The 11,935-nt window shown below is 38.9% G+C and overlaps 1 protein-coding gene across 1 annotated transcript in view; it reads left to right on the top strand.

Annotated features, from left to right (window-relative positions):
• Nucleotides 1–3,671: 3,671 nt before the first annotated feature.
• The window catches only part of LUZP2 (leucine zipper protein 2), a gene marked incomplete at both ends in the record, with an annotated part of 147,706 nt that continues 139,442 nt past the window's right edge, over nt 3,672–11,935 (top strand). The window contains one exon of the mRNA XM_084207580.1: nt 3,672–3,733. Within this exon, the coding sequence (XP_084063706.1) occupies nt 3,672–3,733 (62 nt within the window). The remainder of the gene's footprint in view (nt 3,734–11,935) is intronic.

The following is an 11,935-nucleotide window of genomic DNA, read 5'->3' as shown; positions in this document are numbered from 1 at the left end:
TCCGATACAGCTGATGGTGAGTGGTCATTGAGTTAAAACAATTCACATGGAACCAATCAAACATGCACCTGTTGGTGAACAATTTCCAGCCACATTCCAGGGCAGCAAACACAGGAGAAGCTAAGAAGCCTCAGCTTCCCAGGAGAAAATCCTGGGCAAAGAGGATTTTTCAGAAAATATGATAGTGACACCCAGCCATTAAACTGTGCTTTATTTTTATATCCTATTGTCCTTTATTAAACATTTAAATTTTACCAGGAGAGTGAACCTCATTTTTCACATAAACAACTGACCAACTAACCAAAACACAAAACCCCCTCCAACTTTTCAAGATCAAGGTCATTTATCTCAATAGGAGGGGGGAAAAGGATGCTTTTTTGTGTCTTTAGGCAAGCAGCTGGAGTACAATCAGGTATGACAAGAACAGCGTTGAAGATTAAGTGCCCAGCCCTTAATTATAGAAATTTACCTCTAAATGGGCAGGTTTCCCTTTTGTCCCACATGCATTTGCTGCTAAGCATTATTTTCACAGTGATGCAATTGTACCTGTGTCTAGCTCAGTATTTGGGGGAGCAAGTGATGCAATTGTACCTGTGTCTAGCTCAGTATTTGGGGGTGCAAGTGATGCAATTGTACCTGTGTCTGGCTCAGTATTTGGGGGTGCAAGTGATGCAATTGTACCTGTGTCTGGCTCAGTATTTGGGGGTGCAAGTGATGCAATTGTACCTGTGTCTGGCTCAGTATTTGGGGGTGCAAGTGATGCAATTGTACCTGTGTCTGGCTCAGTATTTGGGGGTGCAAGTGATGCAATTGTACCTGTGTCTGGCTCAGTATTTGGGGGTGCAAGTGCTGCAGTCTCTGCTTAACCTGCCTGTGTATATCTGTGCTCAAGGGGATTGAGGGCTCCCATGGGCCGACCTGAGGTGGGAAAGCTTGTTACAAACCCTGTAGGCTGAGTCCTTGAGGTGTTTCCAGGCTCAAACTGTGACAGTCTTTACAGGGTGCTCACATCAGGGCAGGACTAAAGCAACAGCGCTGGGAAGCATGAGAGCTTCCTGATTGTTCAGTTGGTTCTGAACAGGATGGAGAAATTATGCATGGAATGGCGATGTTACATCTGGGTGATGTAGCACTGTGGAAGCTGCAGGTTGCCTGTACTGAAGTCACTCAACCACTTGTGGAGATATTCTCCCATGCAAGCCTGTTAAAACCCTTTGAGGTGAAGCCAAGAAGCAGCAGTAGGCCTCTCTATTCCGCCCCCACTTCCCAAAGAAAGAGGCAGGGCAGTAATAAAATTAAAAAATAGTTCCTCAAGTTGCAAAATTTCACAAGGCTACTTAAGATCACTCAGCATTTTTAACTGCCTTGATGCACTTGTACTTTCCCCACTGTTCCACCCTGTATGAATGCACATAAAAGTGTGAGAAACGCCAGTCACTTGTTTTTAAAATTTTACATGTTTAATAGTAATAAAATGGTTAAAAAATAGCAATATAGGTAGAGTAATAATAATTTTGACAGTTTGGATTAAGACAATATGAGACAATAGAAACGAAGAGTTAGGGACAGTCCGGGTACCTCTTTCTGGGCAAAATAAGCCTGAAAAAGGCCCCACCTTAACAGAGGATTAAAAGCAACAGCCTGTTGCATATTCATACACCTCATCCATGATGCATCAATTCCATTCAAACACAGGATTCTGTCTGGGCAGTGTCAGCTCCTTCCTCTGAATCCTGATGGCGTCTTCAGAGATGAGCGAGGCAGGAAGAAGTTCGTTTCTTCTGATAATGGAGCAATAAATTCTTTTTCTCTGAAAGATTTAGGTGTCCTGTGGCTGCTATGTCTCTGCGAGTCCTCTCTTTAAAAAAAGTATCTTATATAGCATAGTTTCTATTTTAACATTGTTATAACCTAAAACTATCTTTAACACACTACTAAAGAGAATTAATGCAGCATAACTTTCTAACATAGCACATATAATATTCATTTTATTATTTGTGAAAAGCCAATCATAAAATACGCATTTTTCACAACAGGAAGATGAAAGAAGTATTAGCTGCTGAAACATTACTATGAAGTGCCTGGTAGACTGGAAAGGTTGGCTTGTTCTAGAAGAGAAAATGACAAGCTAACAGTTCTTTTTATGACCTTTTTACCATGCTATTATAAGTATCCCTGGTAACATGACTGTTCATTCAAGCTGGCATCAAAATAATAATAAATACATTCAATTCATGTGGTTGAATAGAATGTGCTGCCAGCTGTGCTGAGAAAGATACTAGAGTTGGGACACAGAAAGTCAGAAATTAATTATTTTGTTCCTTTTTGGCTGTGTATATCACCTTTTCATTTTTTTTCTTTTACCTCCCATCATTCTCAGTTTGCTATTGAAGGATGTAATTTATTAATTTTGTTTGTATTCACCATGTACATATCTTATTAAGGGACAATACTTATTTTAAAAAGTCTCCCATTCATTTCAAACAGCGAATTTCTGTTTTCTGTGATGGAATACAAAATTACTTTGCAATAAACAGCTGAATGCAATGATTAAATAGTTTAGGGACATTTTTATTTTATACTTGTGCTGTATAATGTAGTTTCTGGATGTCTTTTGTAAAAGCAGAGGTGACCAGATATCTTTCTTGTAATGACCACAATTCACTCACTTGAAGACAAGTTTGTTTGATTGGGGTTTTGCGGTCTTGCAGAGAAAGACTCCTTCTGTTTAAATGTTATACTTTCATACGATTTGCCATCAGATTAATGTGTTTTAAGGTAGGCAATTATCTACACACTGAAAACATTTTAAACTAAATTTATGTAATTTATAATTAAGATTGGGAGAATACAAACACAGGAAACAGGAAAAGGGTATTTATTTCTTAGAAGGTCTTGTCCATGGTTTCAGGTGACGAAGGGCATTTAGAGATGACATTGTTCTAAACCCTATTCTGGAAGCTATTTCTGCTCCTACCTTCAACTCGATATGGGGTGAATGAACACCTGATTGAAACAGTAGCTTGTGTGTTCCTGCTTTGCAGAAATGACACGTGGCTACGTGTAGCGACAGGCTGCTCTGGGGCTTGTCACCTCCTTGAAACAGCTCCTGCCTCTCTATCACCTGTCTTGTGTATACTCACATCACATAAAGACACTAACCGCAAAATACCGGTGGTGGTTTAACTGCGGCTTTCTCTTTTTTTAGTACATATATATATATATTTTTTTTTTTCTTCTTCTTCTTCCAGGAAGGATTTCTCAGCCGTGCCCCGCCGTTCCCCCGCAATGAAGCTCCGAGCATCACGCCGTAATCCCTCCTCGGCCGCCCCTAAGGGGCGCGTCCTGGCGCAGCCGGCGGCGCTGGAGCGGCGGGGCGGGCTCGGGGCTGCCGCGGCTCGCTGTGCCCCGGCATCGCTGCCGGAGCTCAGACCCCGCTGAGCATCGCTGCCGGAGCTCGGAACCCACTGCCGGAGCTCGGACCCCGCTGCCGGAGCTCGGACCCCGCCGCCGGAGCTCAGACCCCGCTGCCGGAGCTCCCTTCCTCTCTCCGTCCGTCTGTCTGCCCTGCCGGAGGTGGGAGCTCTCCGCAGCTCCCTGGGCGAGGCGAGGTTGGAGGAGACGCGGACGGAGGCGCTGTGAGGAAGAGGAGCGAGCGGAGGAGGGCCGGGATGAAATTCATCGCTGCTTGTTACGTGCTGCCTCTCCTTCCTGCTCTGGTCTTTGGCAGTAGGTGAGTACCGACAGCTGCTTTCCTTAGAGCGCTCCTGCTTTGTTTCCTGTCTCAGATTCAGTGCTTTGAAGATATATAATACAGATTTCAGGTCTTGCTGGGGTGTTAAGTTTAGAGCAAAGATCGTCTCTGATTCTTGTCTGTCTGGCTCGCTCTCCTGATCGTCTCAAGATTGAATATTCTCTTTGGTGGTTGTTTTTTGTTTGTTTTGGTTTTTTGGTCGGTTTTTGTTGGGGTTTTTTTGCCTTGTTGGTCGATTTTTGGGGTTTTTTATGCTGGGAAGGAGATGCTCCTGCATAATTTGACCCACACCTTGTGGGGTGTAACAAGGCAGTGACAAATGTAAGCTTTGTATATAGAGCAGTTAAACCAGACAGGATCTATTTCATTTTAAAGAAAGGCAAACAGGTGAAACAGAGAACTGCTAATGTTCTTCCTTATAGAGTGCAAAAAAATTAAAAACACTTGGACAGTCTCATCTCAGGATTCTCTATATGAATAATGACCAGGGACTTACTTTTTTACTGGAAGATATTGTAGTGTTATCTCAATGCCAGTACATATATAAAAAGTTTCTGCAATCTAGAATAATTCCTTTCTGTGAAAGTGTAAGTGTGAGAAAATATGAACAAAATCTATTGCAGCTAAAAAATAAACACCTGATCAGACCATGCAGTGTTCTGATAAGGCAATGTGTTCTGCTCACTTGCTCAGACAGTATATTGTCTGTGTGGTCAGTGTAACATGTTCAGCAAAGAAAAGGTAAAGCTGAGACATGTTATCCCGTTGCCTTGATGCACACAGATGAGAAATTAACGTTGGGTACAGAGCAGATCTATTATGATACTGCTGTTTAGACTGCTCAACTTCCAGTTCCTCATCAGCAAGTCAAGCTGAATTTTTGACTATGGTATTTCTCTGCTGTGTTGGAATAATAACACAGAAATAAGTGCATAATAAATAGTAATGAGTATTTTAAGCATGTTCTTGGAGGATATACATGTGTACATTTTTCAGGAAAATGTGACTTTTTCCTTTATGCTGTGTCTCCTCCTGTAAAATGGGCATCAAGGCAGCCTTTTGCAGAAGCACTGCATGTTTTAAGGCTTAAAACATAAGGTGTTCGCTGAGACGTAAAAAGAAAAGAAAAAAATGTGTGCCTGCTACATAGCCAAGTAAGGGACAGCAGGAGCTGCATACGCAGGCAAATAATAATTGAAAATTTCTGAACAGGAAAATGTCCTAATGCAGGGAGAAATCAGGAAATTGCTTAAATTATCCAGTAACTTCCATACTTCAGAATGGGTTTTTATTGGCACAATGAGGCTACTTTTTTAGGCAACATTTCTGGTTTGGGCTTCCACAGTGGTGGTCCGTATGAGCCATGCTGATGTGCTTTGGAATATTGCCCTTGGAGGAATATATTGTGGTTCAATTCTTCTGATTTAATAAAAGGTCTAAGGAAACCTTCACTAGCAGTCGTGTGAATTAATTTGGATTATTAATTTTATGCTCATTAAAGAGTGATGCATCCTTGGAAGAAGAGTTAAAATGGAGAGGAAGCACCAAACCAGCTTTTGCAGATGCAGGTTTGTATCTTGCATGAGCTTGTTCAGATTAACCTAAAAGAGATATGGAAAGCTTAAAAACTGCCTGAATATTCATGGGAGTCAAGGTATTTAGTGCAGAGCCCTAAAAGTGAGTCCTTATCTTCTTGAGCAAATGTTACCAGTATGAGAAACGAAGCGTAGTTAATTCTGGATAGTTGTCAAAAAAACCCTAATCCATTCAAATCCTCCTTCAACTTTCAAAACATAGTTGTAAAGAATATCAAGCATGAAATATCCACATGAAATTGGCATGTGGATGCTAAAATTATGAAAATCATAATTCTGAGAAGTGTGTATATTTTGGTAAGAGCACGATGTTGTGGCCTGTGATGGTTTATGTTCTTATGTAAATGAGAGATGAAAATGATCAGTGGGAGAGAAATTCCACTTAACATTCCACCCAGGTATAGTATGTGTTGCAAAGCGAGTTTTGGTACCAGGTTGGTCATCCTGTTACAAAGGAGACTGAAACTCTGTTGTAGAGTTGGAGATTTGTAAAAGTCCTGGTCTATTCTCTTCAGCAGTCACCTGGTTTTTAACTGGCTGCGTAGAAGATCGAGTTCAACATTTCAACAGCACGTACAGGAAGTTTAAAACATGCAATGATGTCAACATGCCATTTACTGGAAAGAGATTATGCTTTAATCTCCTTCAGCAGAAGGCAGTTCTGGCTCTGGCAGTTAATGCTTGTTATAAACCTATGCCTCATAGGTTGGTTGGACCCAACAAGGCAGGATTGCAGGACTAGTTTTTCTTGCAAAAAATCGGGGTACAATACCTTTCCACGTGAAATTGCTTAGTTAAGGCAAAATATTAACTTTGCAGGACAGAGTTCTCCATCATGAGGATTTATTTTTGTAAAAGTTTGTGCTCTATTTCATACATTGGTACTGAAATGAGTGAACACAGTACTTGTTGCAGAGGAGGACGACTCATGGATTTTTGTTCCTTGTCAGGCAGTGATGCCATCCTTTTTGCATCATGTTATGGTGATTGTTTTGGAAGATCTCACATGTCTTCAAGCCAATTTGAATACAAATATGAATTAATGAGTTAAGGCAGCATGTAATCTTTTCTTCCTTGATGACATTGTTAAGAAGAGGAAAGCACACAGCTATCACCATTATTTCATAATTGTATGTAACTTCTAAACTTGGACTAAAATCACACGCATTAATCAAATACCCATAGAATTACAGAAAGTTCATGATTTTGAAAGGAATGATCTTTTCTGCATTATCTAAACTGGATTCTGGTATGGCTTTGAGAGACACAATGATAAGTCTTAATCATATTTCTGGTCAGTTGTGGTGCCAGAGAGGTCATAAGATTGAATTGAATTTGTCTATCCAGTTAAACATGTATGTCTTGATGATGTAAGCTAAAATTACTGCTCTAAAATCAGTCTCTCAAAGTGCAAAGAGGAACATTTTTGAAGTTTAATTTAGCTTGGTAAAAAATATGAAATTGGTGTTTTCCTGTCCACTTTTACATTTCCTTTGACATTTCAATTTTGGCAGATTTAATTCGATAGATGTTATAAGTTGATTTTTTTTCAAATGATGCTGAAGACAATAGAGGTTTTTCATGTGACATCAGAAATGAGTCTGACTGCCCTGAGAGTTCAGGCAGTAGACACAACGCACAATAAGCTCAGGATCTTATTCTGTGGCCACTTGCTTGCTTTTGTGGCCTCAGATGCCTGGATAGTCTGACTGGACTGCTGCTTGCAAAAGGGAATCTTACATGAAGGGAGTCTTGCATGGAGGTCAGTAACTATGGTCCAGATGCTCTTGTCTAGGGAGACCTCCCTACTTTTAGCTAAAAGGACAGTTTTCTGAATATTATTTCAACATTACTATTGAAATGCTGTATACCAAAATTTTTTGTCTAAACAACAAAATGCAACTCCTTAGAAGAAGCCCGATGTGAAACAGAGCTTTCCTTTTCTTTTTTCTTTATTTTTTCTTTCTTTTTCCTGTTACAGTGCATTCCTTTCTGTCCACATGTGAAATATGACAAAGATAGAAGACACTGAATAATTTGATTGCAGTAGAATGCTTCATAGCAGAGAACAGGACCATAAATGCAACAAGATGCACTTCAATAACAATTGTAATATTTCTACTACAGCAACTCATTAAATGAATGTCAAAATAACAGGGCTGTAAAAGGCAGAATTTTTTAATTGTGGAGAAGTAGCTTGTGGTAATTTTTTTCTAAAAGTACAGTTCATTGTCAGTCTTATTGCACTGGTGTTAAAAAGCAATCTGTAATACAATGGCTTAAGAATAATGCATCTAATATAATACAATGGTTTAAGAATAATGCATCTTCTGGTTTTTGTAGCAGGATAAAAGTAGTGTGCTCGTTTCAAGCTGATTTATGAATGTACAGGTGTTGATGTATATGTCTGTTGTTGGAAGTGATAAAAAAAATGATGCATTGCCTAATTAAGCTTGACAATGGTTGAGCTTTCCTTGGATGTATTTTTAAAGTCAGCTGTTTTCTTTGCATTTTTTGGGTTTGGTAATTATTTTTAAGGGACTTGAAAATAATTTTTCCCTCTTTTCAGATAAAGGTGTGTAAATAACTCAGCCTGTGTCTTGAGGAAAAGTTACAGAGGAACCTGTCTGATGTTACTGTACTGGCATGGAAAGCTGAAAATCCTTGTTTCTAGTTTTTAAGATCATTTTGGTAGTAAAAAACATCAGGAGATGTTGAAAGTAACTGTTTTTTCATTTAGACTGATATAAGAGTATCTTTCTCCACAGACTCTGAAGTGAAGTACAACGCTCATTGGATGTGGATGCTCTTGGCCATGCCCACACCACTGGAGCATTCTGTCTGGCAGGAAGCCAGAACTGATTCTCACTTGTGAGATCGCACACTAAGGTCCAGTAGTGTCCCTTCTCTTCCCCACAATTGAAGATTAATTCTGCACGGTGGTAGTAGGCTATTTATTTAGGAGAAAATATGATAACTTATTTTCCTGTAAGTTCTTAACATGCTTTCTGAATTCTTTCAGAAATGCAGGAGTAATAAATATACTTTTTCTCCTGCATAGAGTTCATAATTTTGTTGTCTAAATTTTCTGGGCCCTAAAAGCTTTCTGATTTCTGTCAGTGTGGATGGTGATGCTGGTTTGGTTGAGGGCTTGTAAGGATTTATACTTGAGGTACAGACATGGTATTTAGGATGTGACTTGTGCTCATACTCTACCTGTAAACTATGTGCTTTTGTTGTGCACTGTGTTTAAGTATAATGGGTGCTTAAACCAGTGGTGCAATTCCATAATTTCATGGAATGTGTTTGGCTTGATGGCTTTATTTTGATGACTTATGAGAAAGTGCCTAACACAGCAAACCTAAAGCTACTTGCAGCCTGCTGCCAAAGCAACGGAGAAAAATGCATTGGCAATATTGATGGTGCTCCATATATCTAAGATCATGAACCTAAACTAAAAATCCAGAAAGAAAGTCTCAGTTTGGCCAGAAAAAACAAAACAAAACAAAAACCCAAATACAAAACCAAAAACAAACAAACAAAAACCCCACAAAAAACCACAAACTATTAAAAAAAAAAATCTTCTGTGATGTTGGAGTTCTGCTTGTTATGCTATGAGTAATGCATTTCTGCCCAAGAAACTTGCCATGGAGTTACTTTTGACATTTTAGTGTATTCTTCAGTGTTTAGAAAAATTAGAATGCTGACACTTTCCTGTGTCTCATTTATTACTTTACAGTCAGGACAGAAGATAAGGATATCCTAACCTAAATTGTAATCCCTTTTTCAGTGAGACTGTGAGCTCAATATTATTTTCTACATTTAATAGAAAACTGTTCACAGACATTACTCCTTGTGATGTGCCACTCTGCAGACAAAGAAACCTCATTTATGCCACTTGTCAAAGTAGTGTTTCTTCCCATTGTCTAGTTTTGCACAACGGGTGTGCTGTCTGTCTTGTAAGGGTCAGATTGTAAATATTCTCTATTTGAAAGTCAAGTAATATGCTTGTCAGAAAGCAAAAGAAAATTTTCATACCATCCTTCATTATTAATATTGTGCAAAGGTTTAAGATGTGTATTGTTATATTTGCTATTTCAAACGCATTGGAGGGCAAGTACCTTTTAGAAATACTGAAGAATAAATATGACATTTCATCAAATAGCAGTTTTTATGTGCTTCTATGATTCTCTTTACTCTTTCCTTACTTGCTTATCTTCCCCTTTACAGAGTTCTGGTGTGTTTTAATGGTTACTTTTACTGGTTTTTATCTTAGCAATTTTTTGTAGTGTTCCCTCTTTTTCTGCTGTATTTGTAGATATAAACAATACGTCAGTCAATCATTAGAGAAATCAGTACATGAATCTTACAAGCTGAAGAAATAGGTGCGTACAGAATTTTTTGATATCTTACTTCTTGACATTGATTAATAGTTTCTATGGAAAAAAGTGGAGAAGTGTCAAAAAATTCTTGTGTATTTTGTCTTCATGTGCTGTCTTAGGAAGGAAAGACTAATTTGCTGCCAGCTATTGTGAATTACCCAAAGGGCTGATTTTTCCAGCCGTTTACATAGTCTTGTTATTTTTGAATGGTCGTATTTAGTCAATTTGTGGTCAGTTTCCTTGCAGGAAATAGTAGGTTTTCTTTGCATTTGTTAACTATGGAAGTGGAAAAACAAAGTAAACCTGCTTTGGACAGATTGAAGCGCTTAGAAAACAGAGCCTGTATTTGCTGAGTCACATGTAATTGCAGAACTAAAACCTTTCCCTTTTAGTTGGAGATGGAACTGCAGGAAAATACCTTTCTAATGTCTCCATTTAAAAGTCTTCCAGGCCACCACACTTCTATCCATGACCCTGATACATGCTCTTGCTTGGACAGCATCAAAACACCTTCTGTGCAACAACAGGGAAACAGGGATTTATGGTGGGGCTCAGTCTCTGTAATTTCACCGCTGTAAAATCATGCAACAAATCATCCGTAACTTTATGGGCTTTTATATAACTTCTTTTGGTGGTGGGAAGGGAGACAAATTACCTGGTGTGCCTGGTAAACAAAGTAGTTTGTTCATGCTTTATATTGTTTAATTCTCTATGGTTGGTACAGTTTTCAGGTGATTGTGTTTTTGTTGATATGAAAGAATACAGAAGTAGGAGCTGTGACTTTGTATCTCAGAATTGCTTGGTGAACCAAGAGCAGCAATAAACCCAGCAATTACACTGTGCCCAGAATTTATGCATCATCCTCATCCTCTCTGGATGATTTTGCAGCCATGTGATTGTTTCAAGCTAGTCTGTGGCAGTAAACATGGGGGAAAAACCTGAGATTTTACTGAAATGCGGAAGAGAAAAGAAAAAATAAGGGGGGGAATTGGGCTGACAAGACTGAAAAGCAGCAGCTGTGCTCTGCATTAGATTGTTATGGAAGTTTCTTACTCCCGAGGCAGTGTAATGAAATATGTGCTTGATGTGCAAAGAGAGACTGTCTCTCTTGAAAATGGAGAAATAAAATCAATTTTTATACTGCTTCACTTAGATTCTTTTTTGTTAAGAAGTATTTTTCAGGATGGGGTGAAACTCAGCAAGGGCGCAATATGTTTAGGCGTTTAGTAGCTGAGATGCTATCCTGAAACGAATCAGTTGATAATTAATTGTTATTTCCAGTGCCAAAATGTCCAAAATAGCCACTGAATTTTTACTGCTTATCAATGGCTGGCATAGTCCATCAGTCCTGCTGTACTTCTACCCCTCTGTTCTATTGACTAGTACAGAAACTCCTGTTATTTCCTCATCTGAAAATAGATACTGTTGATTTTTTGTTGGTTTTGATTTGTTTTCTTCTCCCTTCAATGAAGGGAGCCAACATTTGCCAAGGGACCAGATATTTTTGAGGGGCTTAATACATATAATCTGCAATGGATTTTCTTTCAAGTGTGCTGAAAGAGTCTAATCTGATGACTTTTGAATTTCAGAAGGAGACGACTGGTTGACTGCACTACCCTTTTGAAACTCTGAAACAAGATCTGTATTCTTTGAATCCTAGACCATTCTTTAGGTGCTGAATGGCACGGGGGATACCAAACAGTTGTGATTGTTAGGAATCCATCCTGACCTCTTTTTAGAAAGTTTAGCCTTGCAGCTGTCTTCATTTTACCCTCAGCTGAGGAATAAGATTATTTGGCTCAATGCAAAGGGTAAGGCTTGGGTAATTAATCTGTAACCATGGAGCCTCAATGACAGTGAAGTGAGGAAGGGTCAGAATCCATTTCAGCATTGCTGCTTTCCTTCTGTTTCCTGAAGCAAATTTAATGTTGCAATTAGTGCAGCCTGTGCAATTTGATTTGGTGAAAAATCAGTCTCAAATACTGCTTTCTGTGAGGTCACTGCAGTCATATATAAATATATATGAATATATATGCATTCATATATGAAAAAACCCACTGTCCTCAAGTGCATAGATAGTTAATAGAGACTCATCTGCTTTTTTGTTTACTTGTAAAACCACTCTCTGCTCTTCGGTACAGAGATGTGCTGTATTTGACTCAGGAAAGTTCATGAAAGCAGACATTTAATTTAATTTAATGTAT

This window comes from Fringilla coelebs, assembly GCF_963513975.1.
Source record: "Fringilla coelebs genome assembly, chromosome: 6".
In the NCBI taxonomy this organism is placed as follows: domain Eukaryota; kingdom Metazoa; phylum Chordata; class Aves; order Passeriformes; family Fringillidae; genus Fringilla; species Fringilla coelebs.
This window is presented reverse-complemented; position numbering and strand designations above follow the sequence as displayed.